The 15,073-nt window shown below is 39.4% G+C and overlaps 1 protein-coding gene across 1 annotated transcript in view; it reads right to left on the bottom strand.

The window, feature by feature from the left end:
- The window catches only part of Ets65A (DNA-binding protein D-ETS-3), a 211,185-nt gene that overhangs the window by 71,419 nt on the left and 124,693 nt on the right, over positions 1 to 15,073 (bottom strand). The window contains 1 exon segment of the mRNA XM_067792498.1: positions 10,618 to 10,665. Coding sequence (XP_067648599.1) covers positions 10,618 to 10,665 — 48 coding nt within the window.

Below are 15,073 nucleotides of genomic sequence, written 5' to 3'. Positions count from 1 at the left end.
GGACTGGTGCTGAAAATAGTAAAACATTTTTGCACAATTCAAAAGAAAGTAATTGCAGCCGTACAACATTCTGCAGCATCAATACCACATAAATTGAGACTATGGGTTGCACAAGGCGAGTAATCAGCTTTCGAGTTTTTGTCGAGAATGTGACGTTGTGCTCCGTTGTAAGCTCCTTTCATATTGGCGCCGTTATCGTACCCTAGTGCACGACCATCTTTTAATGGGATTTCATGTTTACTTAGAGTATGGCAAATTAAATCAGCGATTTCCTGACCAGTTTTTTTGCGTTGATCTAATATAGTTTCTATTAACTCGTTCTAAATGCCTGGGGAAAGATAGTGAACTTGTAAACGTTTGTGCTGCTGTTGTGAAATCCTAATTTTCTCCAAATGATCTCTAACTATCGAATAATAATGGCTTGTGAGTTCTAAGATGCCCAAAAAAAGTCCATTGTTTCGTTCACCAAGATATATACTTTCGCCTCTGAAAGCTAGGCCTCTTTCAGCCACAAATAAAATAGCGTTTAAAATTCTATATAAAATTTCTTTCCACTTTTGAGTTTCAGTGATTAGCTGTTCACTGATAAGTGTATCAATTGTAGCCTCCTTTTGAATTAGATTTTGCAAAGATCGCCATTGAATATAACATTTAATGTGATCTTGAGTATTTTCGTGTGCTGGCAGTTTATCATATAGCTTCTTCCACGCCTGGAATTTCGAATATCCGCCAGGACAACAAATTTTAAGTCGATTTGAAGTATTGGTGCTTAACAGATGACATGGCAGGCAATAAAAAGCATTGATACTGGCATTCCACACCAACCGGTCACGCTCCACTTTCTCTCCATTTGGCAAGATTCTGTTTAACAACGAGGTAGGAAATGTCTAGTCATGACGACAACGTGGAAAAATAACAGGACACTTTTGATGATCTCGACGAATTATTTCGTTGACTTCTTCAGATCGCAAAAACTCATTATTCACGGTACCGATGTCGAAGTCGTTTAAATAATCTGGACTTTGATACAGAGTTGCTGGTATTGTTGGAAGACTTTTTGAAGATGAAACTTCATCAGTGTCACCACGAAACATTACGATTTCGAATTCATATAAACATACAATTTTGTTTGATGTTTTTATTGTCTCCTCAGGCCCAGAAAAAAAATCATTATCAATATTCGTTGCTTTTGAAATTCGGCTTAAAATTTGCACATGGAATAACTAAAGACTGACCTGAATTAAAAAAAAAATGTCTTAGTACCTCCAAATCGCGGGCCTCCTGAGAAACCCCGGGCCCGGGGGGAATCCCCCCATCACCCCCCTCTTGACGGGCATGATTGTAAGCCATTATCATCATCATTAATTGACGAAAATATTGCCAGCTATCCCTGTTTCACGATATCTGACGCCAATTGGGAGCACCGAAAGGAGTCTGCCTCCATCAGCCTCTCCCAACTCAGCGGAAGCATCACCCTTCTTTGTTTCAAAACTGCGATGACGATTGGAATATTTCCATTCCCGGAGCGTCTTGGTCCACACGGATACAACGTGACCTAGAAAGCGAAGCCTGTGTGCTTTTTTTCATACAGTTTATCATTATACCTCTTTTGGTTCTCGACGTTGACATCAACGACAGCACCATAAATCTTCAGGAAAATTTTTCCCTAAAACACACCAGGAGATGATCATTTCATATTCTCTCGACTCCGAGTCATACATCAGGACAGATATGATGTGCGAGTTGTAGAGGATGAGTTTTGCTCGTCGAGGGTGGACTTAACTTTTCAATTGGTTCCTCAACCAAAGTACCACCTGCTGGAAAGAGTTTTTCTTTGTTTGATTTTTAAGCTGACATTGTCTTCGCTGGTAATGCTGCAGATAAACGAAGTCCTTTACAGTTTCGAATTGATATCCGTCAACAGTGACGCAAGTATTTCGTCTTGTTCTCGTTTAACGCTAGACCTACATTTTGTTGCCTCTTTATCTATTAGAAAGACCAACAGTTGTACGCTCTTAAAATAGATTGTGCCATCATGGTGCCATTCTGCTTCTGGAATTACGTTCTCCAGTATAAGGTTAAATAGATCGCAGGAGAGGGAGTCGCCTTGTCTGAAGACTCGAATGGTTTGAAAGTCTCGAAGGAGTCCTTCCCAATCTTTACGGAGCTGGTAGCGTTGCTAAACTTTATTTGGCAGAGCCCAATTGATTTTGCAACGAGCCTAAAATCAGGCAAAGCAGCATACAAGCAACTTCCTTTCGTGCTGTAAAAGGCTTCTTTGAAGCAAGCAAAAATATGGTGGGTGTCGTCATTGCAGCATTTTAAAGAGCCGATCTATGGTAGATTTAACTAGACTGAAGCCGCACTGAAACGGTCTAATCAGTTCGTTTACTTCAGGTTTGTGTTCCGCACAGTACGGTAGACACGGCTTGCGGGACCACCTTTCATGTGGGTTGGGCGGTGCAAACTAAAATCCAATTTGGATAGATACGTTCATCCAACCTTATTTTGCATGGTCTTTACCAAATCTTCGCCTCCGTGCTCTAAGAGCTCCGCGGGTATTAAGTAATTTCATGGTACCTTGTTATTCTTTAGCAGGGATATTGCCATTCTCACTTTGTCAAAGTCAGGTGCCTGACCATGTTTTCCGGTATCGGACCTTAAAGTATCGGATTCAGCGCCTCCCTAGTTAGAAATTAACAAAAGTGTTCTCTTTAGGGTCAATAACTCAAGTAAAAGGATTTTTCTGTTGAAATTAAGGCAGTATGCTGCTAGCTTGAAGGGAATTCAGTAGCTAGCTATACAAAGTTCTGGTTCGGAATTAGACTAAAGTTCTGAATAAGTAATAGCTCGTTAGTAACTGGATTTTCTCCAGTTATAAAATCGACAGTTTGGATTTCTATATTTTATATTTAACATATATTCGAGAAATAGGCCACCAACAAAAAAACTCCCACCAGCTTTAGGGACCTTCGCCATTTGCCTATGAGTATGCTTTTTTTTCTCACACTTTCCCATCGGTTTGAAACTCTCGAAAAAGGGGATAACATCGTACTAGAAGCAACATGCATGTAGAATTTCGGTCCTGCACGGAACCAACGAAATAGTACCAAGAAAAAAACTAGGTCATAGCTGCAAATTTTAATGCTTGTTCCGAACTATCGAAAAAGTGCCAATGTACGACTAGCTCTAAAGTGAAAATTTCTATCTAGAAAAAGAAAAGGTAATGCAGCGGGGCAATTTCCCCCACGTAGGAAATCCCCATGTAAAATTCGCTAGTTGAAAGCTTGTAAAAAAGATAGATAGCGAACTAGTAGTGGCTCCGAATGCATTAGAAGCTCCCTACAGGGTATATTTTAAGAACATTCGACGTTTATTTGCTAGGAAATACATTCCACTGTTGGTGGAACTTAATGATGCATAGTTTAAGAGAGTACGTCTTACACAACAGAAATGCACTTATAGAATTATGTGAGCGGATTCTATCATAGAACTTAATTTTTCAGGGTTTAAGCGTGTCAGAGTCAAACATTTCATACAAATCGCTTTAACTAACCACTACCTGACTGCGAATGATGTGCAAGATTAATGTTTTACATGGTACCACGCCCTATGCAACCACGCTCACAAGTTATTACATTTATTATTTCCAAAATAAAAAGGCATACGTTATGAATTTATAATGAACTTAAAATATATAACATTAACACTTTATTTCAATCACAAAATACAATTAGCTGATGACAGCAACAATACGATACACAACGTAATCAGCTATAGCTAAAAAACCATTAAATAATAAACGTAAGTAAGATTTAACCCCTTTCATGTAATATACCGAACTTCTGCCCAATGTTCATTGGTGTATGAAAACTAAAAGCAAAAGAATTGAAAACAACACTTTCTCACAAAAGTCAAATGATAAATTTCTAGATCACGTGCGCTAGATTTGTGCAAAATCAAAAAAAGAAAAACACAGGCAAGCAATAAAAATATGATAATTTCTCAAATGCGGAAGAATGACAAGAAGCGAATGTGGCACAGACATAAGCAAGCAAACTATTCGGGATACACCCCTTTTGCAATATAAATGTACATATATAAAGCGGCTAAATAGGGATCGCACACCGCTATAAAGGACTATTAGAGGCATACTTTAAGGTAAAACCAGGGATTGCAAATAGCTGTTTTTTAAAAATTTGAATGAAATTATAATGCAATATACATATTTACATAAGAACAACACCAATTCGTTCCATATTAGTTTTGTTGGATTAGTTTTTTATAAAAAACTTTATTTAAGTTCTTTGCTTTGCTCGGAAAAATTTTTTTTTATTGAGTATTTTTGTTTCGCTGGGAAAATAACAAATCGTTTACTGAGTGGAATATCAACCTATATATATATTGATGATTAGCTGTTGTGTTCAGAAAAAATTCGGAGATTGTGGGTTATTAAACCGCATTCTGAAATCGGGTGTTTTCGAAACAAATTCTGAAATATGACGTTATTGAAACGTTTGTTGAGATAGCAATTTTTGAAAAAAAACTCCAAAATAGGGCGTTATACAAAAGTTTTACCAGAGAGCGCGTTTTTGAGAAGACAGCCGATATAGGTTGATATTCCACTCAGCAGTCGAAATACTTTTGGAGTTTTTTATTTCTCTAGAAAAGTAATTGTTAGTTTTTGAGTTTAATTATTTTGTTTGAAAAGTAACAGTTATAATTGAGATCCCTATTTTAGTCGAAAAATAAGTGTTTTCGATTTTTTTGTTTCGCTTAGGAAAAATAATAATTTTCGATAAAATTTTTTGAAAAAAGTATTAATTTTTGATTAATTTTTTATTGCGCTCCCAAATTCGTGTTTGTTTAATGTTGTTGTTGTTGTAGCAATGCTTCGCCCCACCTAACAGCCGCGACCGATCACAAATTGATTGATGACAATCCTCTAACGGGAGTCCAAGGAAACTTGCTGTTTCTACAGGGATGGACTATAGGGAAAGGGGTGTTAGAGGCGTTGGTTCCACATTATAATTAAAAAGATGGTTGGTGTCATGTGGGGACACATTGCAAGCGGGGCATACATTTTGTATGTCGGGGTTGATTCTGGATAGGTAAGAGTTTAAACTGTTACAGTATCCAGAACGAAGTTGAGCAAGAGTGACACGCGTTTCCCTGGGCAGTATGCGTTCCTCTTCCGCAAGTTTTGGATACTTTTCTTTGAGTACTGGATTCACCGGGCAATTCCCGGCATAAAGGTCCGACGCCTGTTTATAGAGTTCACCAAGGACTTTCTTGTGTTTTTTCGCTTCATACGGCTGAGTTCTCAGGTGCCGTATTTCCTCAAAATGCTTGCGGAGATGACTTGTTAAGCCTATAGGCGGTGCAGGTTCATCAATCAGATGTCTGTTGGGATGCTCAGGTTTCTGGGTATTCAACAGGAACTGTTTGGTCAGCATCTCATTTCTCTGTCTGATGGGGAGTATTCTCGCCTCATTATGCAGATGGTGTTCTGGGGACATAAGAAGAAAGCACGTGGCAATTCTGAGAGCAGTATTTTGGCAGGCCTGTAGCTTCTTCCAGTGGGTAATTTTTAGGCTTGGCGACCATATGGGTGACGCGTAGCACGTAATCGGCTGGCTAATTGCTTTGTATGTAGTCATGAGCGTTTCTTTATCTTTTCCCCAGGTACTGCCAGCGCGGGATTTGAGGATTTTGTTACGGCTCTGAATTCTCGGAACAATTGCGGCTGCGTGCTCACCAAAATGTAGATCCTGATCAATCGCCACACCCAAGATTTTGGGGTGTAGGACAGTCGGTAGCGTAGTGCCATCGACGTGGATGTTCAAAATGGTCGACATTTGGGACGTCCATGTTGTAAATAAGGTCGCGGAAGATTTAGTCATGAGATAATGCCAGGTTTCGCGAGGCGAAAAAACTGGAGAGATCAGGGAGGTAGCCGTTTATTTTAATGCATAGATCATCGATCTTTGGGCCTGGGCCTGTGGCTATTAATGTGCAGTCATCGGCGTAGGATTATGACTCCTTCCGGTGGTGAAGATAGCTTAGATATGTAGAAATTAAACAAAAGTGGGGATAGGGCACCACCCTGTGGCACCCCTTGTTTAATTCTCCTTGGTTTTGATGTTTTGTTTCTAAATTGCACCGATGCCTGCCGACCACCCAGATAATTTGCGGTCCACCTTTTAAGACATGGGGGAAGGATAGACCCTTCCAGGTCTTGCAGTAACGAGCCATGGTTGACCGTATCAAAAGCTTTTGATAGGTCTAGCGCTACGAGTACTGTTCTATGGTGGGGGTATTGATTTAAACCGCAATTTATCTGGGTGCTAATGGCATTTAGCGCGGTGGTAGTGCTATGGAGTTTTCTGAAGCCATGCTGATGAGAGGCTAGCTGCAAATTTGCTTGGGAATAAGGGAGCAAAATGGCTTCAAGCGTCTTTGCCACTGGCGATAGGAGAGATATCGGACGATACGACTCTCCTATGTTAGCTGGTTTCCCAGGCTTTAGTAGCGGGACCACCTTGGCCATTTTCCATTTCTCGGGTATGACAAAGGTGGAAGGAGACAGGTTGAAGACATGCGCTTAATATTTGAAACCCTCTTCCCCTAGGCTTTTAAGCATCGGCATGGCTATGCCGTCTGGGCCCACTGCTTTGGATGGTTTAGCGCGACCAATGGCGTCCTCAACCTCTTTTGCGGTGATGGTGATTGGTGACGCGCTCAATTTGTGTTTATATGCGTGTCTATTGGCCCTCCATCTATCTTTGTCGACCATAGAATGCATTATATATTGTCGGCAGAAAGCGCTCGCGCATTTTTTTCGCATCCGACAGCACTTTGTCGTCAAAGGCGATGGAAACTTTGTCTTTGTGCTTATTCGGATTCGATAGGGACTTTACGGTGGACCAAAGTTTACCCACACCGGTAGGTGCTCCTCCCATTTCGCCCGCTTGTGTTCGTCCACAAGCAATCTGATGCGTTGGTTTATATCCCTTATTTGGGGGTCGCCTGGATCAAGCTGTCTTATAAGGTCACGTTCTCTCGCTAAGTTTGCGGCCTCCGCCGGGAAGTGGGGCCGATTTCGGGAATTATCCCGGCGGGAATGAAACGTGCCGAGGCGGATTCAATGACCTTACGGAAGGCACGCTCCCCTTGGCTGGCGTCAGTCGGGATAGGGAGGGCAGCAAAGAGGTTGTCTGTAAAAGATTTATATTCTTCCCACTTTCCTTTTTTGAAGTTTATGAAAGTGCGTTTTTCGGTGACGATGAAGTCGGCGATGCACTCGAGCGAAATAAGTATAGGCAGGTGGTCGGATGCCAATGTTACCATCGGCTGCCAGTTGACGCAGTTTACGAGTTCTGCGCTCACGATTGAGATATCTGGCGAACTGTGACAGCTTCCTACCATACGTGTGGGGGCGTCTCCGTTTATTGTGCAGAACGTCGTTTCTTCTATTTAATCCGCCAACAACTCACCCCTACTGTCCGCCCGCAAGTTTGAGTGCCATAGATCGTGATAGGCATTGAAATCGCCTGAGATAATGCGATTGTTGCCAGTGAGTAAGGCTCTGATATTAGGGCGGTATCCACTGGGGCAACAGGTGGCAGGAGGGATGTAGATGTTGATGATTTCTAGGTTTGCATCGCCTGACCGGAGAGATAGGCCTTGACGTTCTAAGACATTGTCCCTGCGGTCGATGCCAGGATCAAATATATAATATTGCACGGAGTGGTGTATGATAAACGCAAGGCCGCCTCCATTTCCGCTCTCGCGGTCTTTCCTGTGGACATTATACCCAGAGCAGGTCTGCAATGCAGATCTTGCTGTGAGTTTAGTCTCTTGAATCGCAGCAATGCGGATGTTGTGCCGCTTCATGAAATCGACTATCTCCGTAATCTTCCTAGTTAGTCCATTACAGTTTAACTGCAGAATTCGGAAGTGCAAAAGGGGAGACGCCGCCACTCTGGGGGTAAGTGACGGGTGACTGCGCCTGGGTTGTGGAAGGCCAGGACGCAATTGCTGTTGTGGCCCTGGGACTGGGCGTCCTTGGGCAAAGATTGGGGTACTCGGATGATTTGGGTTTGCGACCTTTGCAACATGGCGCGATGAAACCCGTCGGGGGGTTGCCGTCGCGGAGACCAGAACATCTAGGAAATTGGCACCACCCAAGGCAGGAGCTGCATTGGGCGGATGTCGCAAACATATATATTCTGTGATGGCAAACGGTGCAAACGGAGGTAGGAACTAAGAGTCTGTTTCCCTGACTTACACGATTGCTGCCGGAAAAAAAAAAGGGGGGGGGGGGGGAGAAGACGGGGGCAGGGGCTGATGCTCAGCATTGCTACCGATTCTACTACGAAGGTAGTAGTTGTGAGTGGTAGCAGCTGTTTGACTTGTTGGCGCCGTGGGACGCGAGCAGCAGCGGGTACTTGTTGTAGCTTGCCGAGCAGCGGGGCTGCTGGAAGGTAGTGGGGGTGCGCTTAGGCGTAGACTACGGGACGCCCTTGGGCATGAACAGCAAGGAGCCACAAAAGATTTATAAAAGTTACGTGGACGTCGGGTTTTGGGATCAAGCCCAGAACAACCTGTCCGATGTAACCATCCCTTACACGAGACACACTGAACAGAGTATGACCGTCCTAAAAAGATTCTTTTCCGGCAGATGCAGCAAAACCAATTCTCAGGACCGGGGTCAGGAGACGGACCCGGATTGGATTCGATGCCTTCCCGGAGTAAGAGAATATGGAGCAGTCCTGCTGCAAGGAGCTGCTGGGGGGATGACAATTTGTGGGAGGGCCGCAACAAATTAAATGGGGTTACACTGAAATGACAGTCCTTGGTCGGGAAAAATCCCGAGTCGCTCCGGTACATGTCGAAAATTACAACTTTTTTTTGAGTTTCTAGTTCGCTCGAAAAATAAGCGTCATACTTCAAGTTCTTCTATTTGGCTCGGAAAATAACAGTTATTTTTCGAAATAATGGTTTTTTTGGAGTTTTTCTTTCTATCAGAAAATAAGAAGTTTTTTTTGGAATTTTTAAAATTTTTTATTTTGCTCGAAAAATTATCAATAATTTTTGAACTTTTTACTTCACTCGGAAAATAAGAGTGAGTTCTCGAATCCTATTATTAGAGTGAGTATCTCTTCGAGTTCTATTCTTTGGATAGGAAAATAAGAGTTATATTTCAAGCTGTTTATGTCGCTCGGAAAACGAGAGCAGTTTTTCCAGGTTTTCTTAGTTTTTTTTTCTTACGGAGAATAATAATAATTTTTCAGTACATTTTGATTTTTATTATTTCGCTCAAAAAACAAGAGTTATCTGTAAAATATTTCTTTCTCTCGAAAAATAACACCCTTTTATTTTATTATTTCGCTCGGGATAGGTATTTGTCGATTTTTTCCTCAGAAAATTTCATTTTCATTAGCAAACATTTATACTTCATATACCGGTCTTTTTATCCAAGATACTTAAATTAGAGCGAAAAAAAAAAAAAGACTCGAAAGTCAATTTTTATATTCCGAGTGGGAAAAGATAATCATAAAATAATTATTAAGGCTCACTTGCAGAACTGTTTGAAACAGGGCTTAACCCCTTATAAGAGCTAACTCAGCGTTAAAAAGAAAACTTGCTGTTCTGCAAGTGTCCTATAAAGCAGATTTTATAATAAAACTATTATCTGTTGTGTTCCCTGAGATAAACACCTTGGCAGGACGGCCAGCATGCGCTACAATACGAACACACACACACACGCATTTATGCACAACAAGCGCACAATTCCAAACTACAAGGGTAACTCGCATAATTTGTAGCTGCGCCAAGCTATAATTAATTCAAAAGTTTTCAAAGGCACAAGGATTTCTACCTACACCAGATAGAGAGACAGACAGCAGGGGGCGCTTACCGTAAGACAATAACTTTTGAGTGATAAAAATCACACATTCGCTTTGGTTGCACCTAACATAAACGGGATTTGCATTCTGTTTTTTTTTTTTTTTGTTTTTGTTTTGAGGCTGGTTTCTGTTTTCAGCTGCAAAGTTTAATTTACTTGACTTCAATGCATTTTCATTATCTTGGCTCATGTATGTATGCATATGTATATATGTACTCATTACACGTGTATGAGCAAAAATATATGCATATGTAAATGAGCAGGTATCGCACGAATTTTTCATAATAATATGTTGCAAGTGAATTTTAAGTAGCTTTTCCAAAAACTTTATTACTCATACACAACGCAAAGTCAAACGCAGCGACCTGCTTCATGTGGGGGTTTAAACTCCCCTTTTGAATCGAGCTACTGTAATATAGTGGTGCACTTGCGAGTAACTTTTTCAAAAAGTTGCTGCGCACGTGCACACTTGACAGCCGCTTGACATTTTAAGTTGTCATTTTGAAGTGTGTTCAAAATTGTTGTTGAGCGTGCGTGCGCCAATTTAATCTCAACACCTGCATCTTTATGCTTAAATGATTCGAAAAGAAATATTAGAAATACTATTAAAAAGCAGTCGGCTAATAATATCGGGTTATTTGTATGCATATCTTTGTTAACGCTTAAATATATTTAGAGTAGTTTCTATGTGCTCTAAAGCCACTTACCAGAGCTGGCGAGTCGACTGCTGGTTGGTCCAAACATTTGATATGGATCTGTAAAGAAATAAATTTATAAATATAGTGAACATTTCATTTGCATATTTTGTGGACACTAACAAAGAGAGTATTGTATAAATAAAATTTGTATTCCAAATTCCAAACTACTATTTAGATACTGTGGTGAACGTTTTCATCACTAGGCTGTTAGTAAATAATCATGCAACAACAAAAACATTAAAGCAATCCACACTTGTGTACATGAACACATCAATCATCATTTATAGACGTACATAGAAGGCGACGAAGAGATAACTCACTCACATACATGTAGTCATCAGCCGAAGTTTTTATTCACACATACACAAGCATATAGCTCAATTACAAAGCAGGAGATACAAGAGTTCTAGAAGACGAAACGTCTAGGCCTTAGTAGAAATATGCGGACGAGGCCACAGAGAGTATAAAAGCAGCGCAGGCTGGCGAATGATTAATCAGTTTTGATTTAAGCACGCTATTGGTTGTGAAGTATAATTGTGAAGTACTACTCCCAAAGTAACTTAAATAAAGATCAGTTTGCACTACTGAATATTGGAGTTATTTATTCGACAGTTCAGCGATTCGAACATTAGCAGAAGGTTTCAAATAAGCGGAATTTTCCCTAACTTCGTTACAATATAAACATTAAAATAAGTATCTACCATTTATAAAGCAACTAACCGATATTTACATATCGCAGACTTAGATCAAAACAGCGATCAACTCAAAAGGTGACGTCGAACTAGCGTCAATTGAAATTAATCCGCTGAAATTCAAAAGAAAATTAACGTCAGAATCATGCAAGAATCAAAGTCATAGACATTAGTTCTCTTTACAAAAGCGTATTAATGTCAGAAAAATTGTTTCTCTGATTTGACATTAATTCTTTCTGCAAAAGCGAATCAATGTCAAAACTTATTATGGATACCACCACGGATCTTTAGAATAAATGTCACACAAATTTTAATTCCAAATATTTGTTGTCTATAACAATAAGATCAAACCTTTTTTTTAACATTAATTATTAAAATAAAAAAGTGCCGCAATTAAAATTTGAAGTAAAAAATCGTGCCATTTTTAATTCCAAACTTTCTTCTCATATTACGATACCATATTAAGATATTTTTTGAAAAAATTCCACAAATTAAAAATCGCGCGATTTATTATTACAATTTTCTACTGCGGCGCTTTTCATAAAGTATGGAGATTAAAGCAAATAAATAATTGTATAAATTAAAAATTGCTCAAACTAAATGTTTTCATACATTTAAAGGAATAAGGGCAACACCCCCTTAACTCATACAAATAGACAACATTGGTTAATTCGTTGTAGTTCTTTAAATAGAACAAAAGCAACAATACCGGTTTCTTTGAAACCGCCTTATCAACGAACAACTTAAACACATGATTACATACGAAGTATATACTGTGCAAAAAGAAGAGAATTTGCAAAGAAGGCAATTGGGATAGAGTTTACAACAACTAAGGCATGACGTGGCTGAATGCGTTTTGTAACACTTCAACCATCGTAGGAGTGCGGGTTCAAATCCCACTCCCGGGAGAAAAGGCTTTGAAGAGATTTACAAGGTATAATCGTAGGAGCTGTCGCCTTGTCCGTCCTGATGTCACGTTATTTAAACTTTTCCCAAATAATTAAAAAAAAAATAAATTTTCCCAGCTCAACGCCAGATTTGGACTTACAACCGCAACGTAAGTTTTTGCGTGGGCGGCGTTTAATAGTCCCAAAGCGTACTTAAGTAAATTGACATTACTTCTCTTTCGGATTAGGAATTAGTATCATTGAAATTAATTCTCTTTCAAAAGCGCCTTAATGTCAATATACGTTAGTTCCATTGAAACTATTACACGTCACCACTCAAAATATTGCAATGTTCAGAAAACGCGAACATCTTGCTGCCTTCCCCATATGCGCCCATGCGGTTTTATTTTTTATCCAGTCTTTTTTCGCTATATTTTCTCGGTAGGTATTGAATTGTGAAGCCCGGTGCTACTCATAAATTAAAAATTTTAGATTTTTGAGTTAGATCCCTTTTTATCTAGTTGTACGATAGATGCATTAAAACTTCGCAATGTGCGAATCAACTAAGCATGGATAACACTACGCGAACCAATTCTGTCAAGAAAAGAAATGCGCTCGAACAAAATGAGAAAAAGTGCCAAGAATAACAGTGTACTGATAAGACACCGCTGTGCTGCCTTTATAAAACACCAAAAAGTGGCCAAGGGGCCTAGTCATAAGATTTCACTATAATCCAGAGGCCCGGAGGATAGAGGAGTCAAAAACCACTCTACTGGCAGTCGGACCAGTACCAGAAGGATTTAACGCATCGTGTTTTTTGGTCTCAAAATTACCCAGTGCCAAAACTGATAACAATATGTGTTATTCGAAAACGGGGTGTTATATATGTCGGCTTGTGCTAGAGCACCAGCACCATAAAAATTTAGTTATTACCAGAGATTTTGAAAGAAAAGGAAGACCGAAACCGTCAAAAAGTTTTAAAATAAATTATCCCCTCTATTTTTCTTCTTCTCTCTGTCGTCCAATTTTCCTTCGATTTTATATATCGCCCAACTCATTTTTTATCCTGCACATTATTTAGAGTTTTATAACTTTGACTGGATAACGGTATTACGTAATGGCATTAAGGCATCGAGATACATATTAAAATTATCAGCATCGAAAAAAGTTTTGATTGAGCCGTGTCCATTCTCCTTATGAAATTTAACAAAATCGGTTGGCAACTTCGCCCACTGTTCACAAAAATCGATATCGAATTTTCGAAACATGGAGAAAATGCTACAATGCACTACCGATAAAGTGACGAAAATTTATACGTGGGTTGACTTTATGACAAAAAATAGAAATTTGTTAAAATTTTGGATAACGGACGTGGCACCGCTCTTATTTAGTAAAAGAAAACTTAAAATGTATGCAAGCCGTAAATTAAAAGTACTTGAAGATAAAATACAAATTGCTTCAAATAAATGATTTCGTACATTTAAAAGCAATGAGGGCAATCCCCGCTTAATTCATACAGATATCCTGTTGAAATTTGCCATGGAGGTTTTCGTTGTTGTTACACATATACTGTGTTAATATTAACAACATCAGTTTGGCGACCATGCCCTTATGGTAACATAAAATACAATACCTTTAGGGTATATAATTTAAGTTCTGTTCTGCCATTACTCTGGTCTATCTGCATGACTTCTAAGAAGTTTTTAACCCTTACTCTCCCTTCCCGTTTCTTCCCCTTATCCTTGTCATTTGATTCACTCCTCCATCTGCCTTCTATTTCTCTGCGTCACTTTCGCCCTCTTCGTCTTTTTCCACGCCATCTGTCCCTGTCCCTATATTTTCGTCTAACTCTATCTCTTTCCCAGTCTCTCTCTTCTTCCCTCTTTTCTCTTCTCTATACATATTCTTCTTCTACATCTCTTATCCCAGTCCCAGTCCCAATCGGTTCCTGGTCCACTTCCCGAAAAAAAATGCCGTAAATACTAATCTAGGCAAAGGGCTACTTGCTTACTTACCTAATTGCCGCTTAACCGTCTAAACAGTTATGGCCGTCCAAAAAGGGCTACTTATATGGCAAATTTCAGGCAAATCGGAGCGTGAATAGAGTTTGTTCCATAGATTTGTCCCTTGTCCAAACTTCACAGGAACACTCCGGGTGCTAATATCGTTTAATACTCGTAACATTTCTCTTTAAATGTAACCTTAATATATATTAGAGGGAACAGAGCTGGGTATATAATATGTGGCGTCGCCTGAACCTGGTTTATATATTTATTGACTTATATATTTTGATTTCCCTTAGGTGACAGGGGTGCGGCATGTAACATAAATTTATTAGCCGCCAAGTAATCTTTTAATGCTCTAAGCTTGAGACGTTTTCGGCCTAATGATGTTTAAGGCAAAATTCTTTAAAAAAAAAATATCTAGGACTATTTACAATTAATTTGTGCAAAATAATCGATTAATTTAAACAAGTGCTTACTCGTTGCAATCATTGTACAAGACTGATTGAAGAGAGAGAAATAGGAAAAGGGGCTGAAGATAGACTTAGTAAGACTTAGTTTACATAACGAGATTATTTTCATTTTCGTACTTAACTCCTAAACGTTAATTATATAACAAGATATCCCATAAAATGTTTCCCCTCGATAATCGGTAGTTACAGAACAAATTTTAGAGATGTGGATTTTTTTCATAGAAAAAGTTCCACCTGTAGAGTGTAATCTCTAATTGGCAGCACAAAGAATCGTGAAATTCTACAAAAATAATCTAGTTCCCAGGGATGGAAAACATGTAAACCCATAGATTATATATGGACGATTTATTTTAGATTAAGGCATTCGTAAGCGTTGTAAAAGGCCTTTAATATAACGCAACTGCACGCTC

This window comes from Eurosta solidaginis, chromosome 5 (genome assembly GCF_040869045.1).
Source record: "Eurosta solidaginis isolate ZX-2024a chromosome 5, ASM4086904v1, whole genome shotgun sequence".
Classification (NCBI taxonomy): domain Eukaryota; kingdom Metazoa; phylum Arthropoda; class Insecta; order Diptera; family Tephritidae; genus Eurosta; species Eurosta solidaginis.
This window is presented reverse-complemented; position numbering and strand designations above follow the sequence as displayed.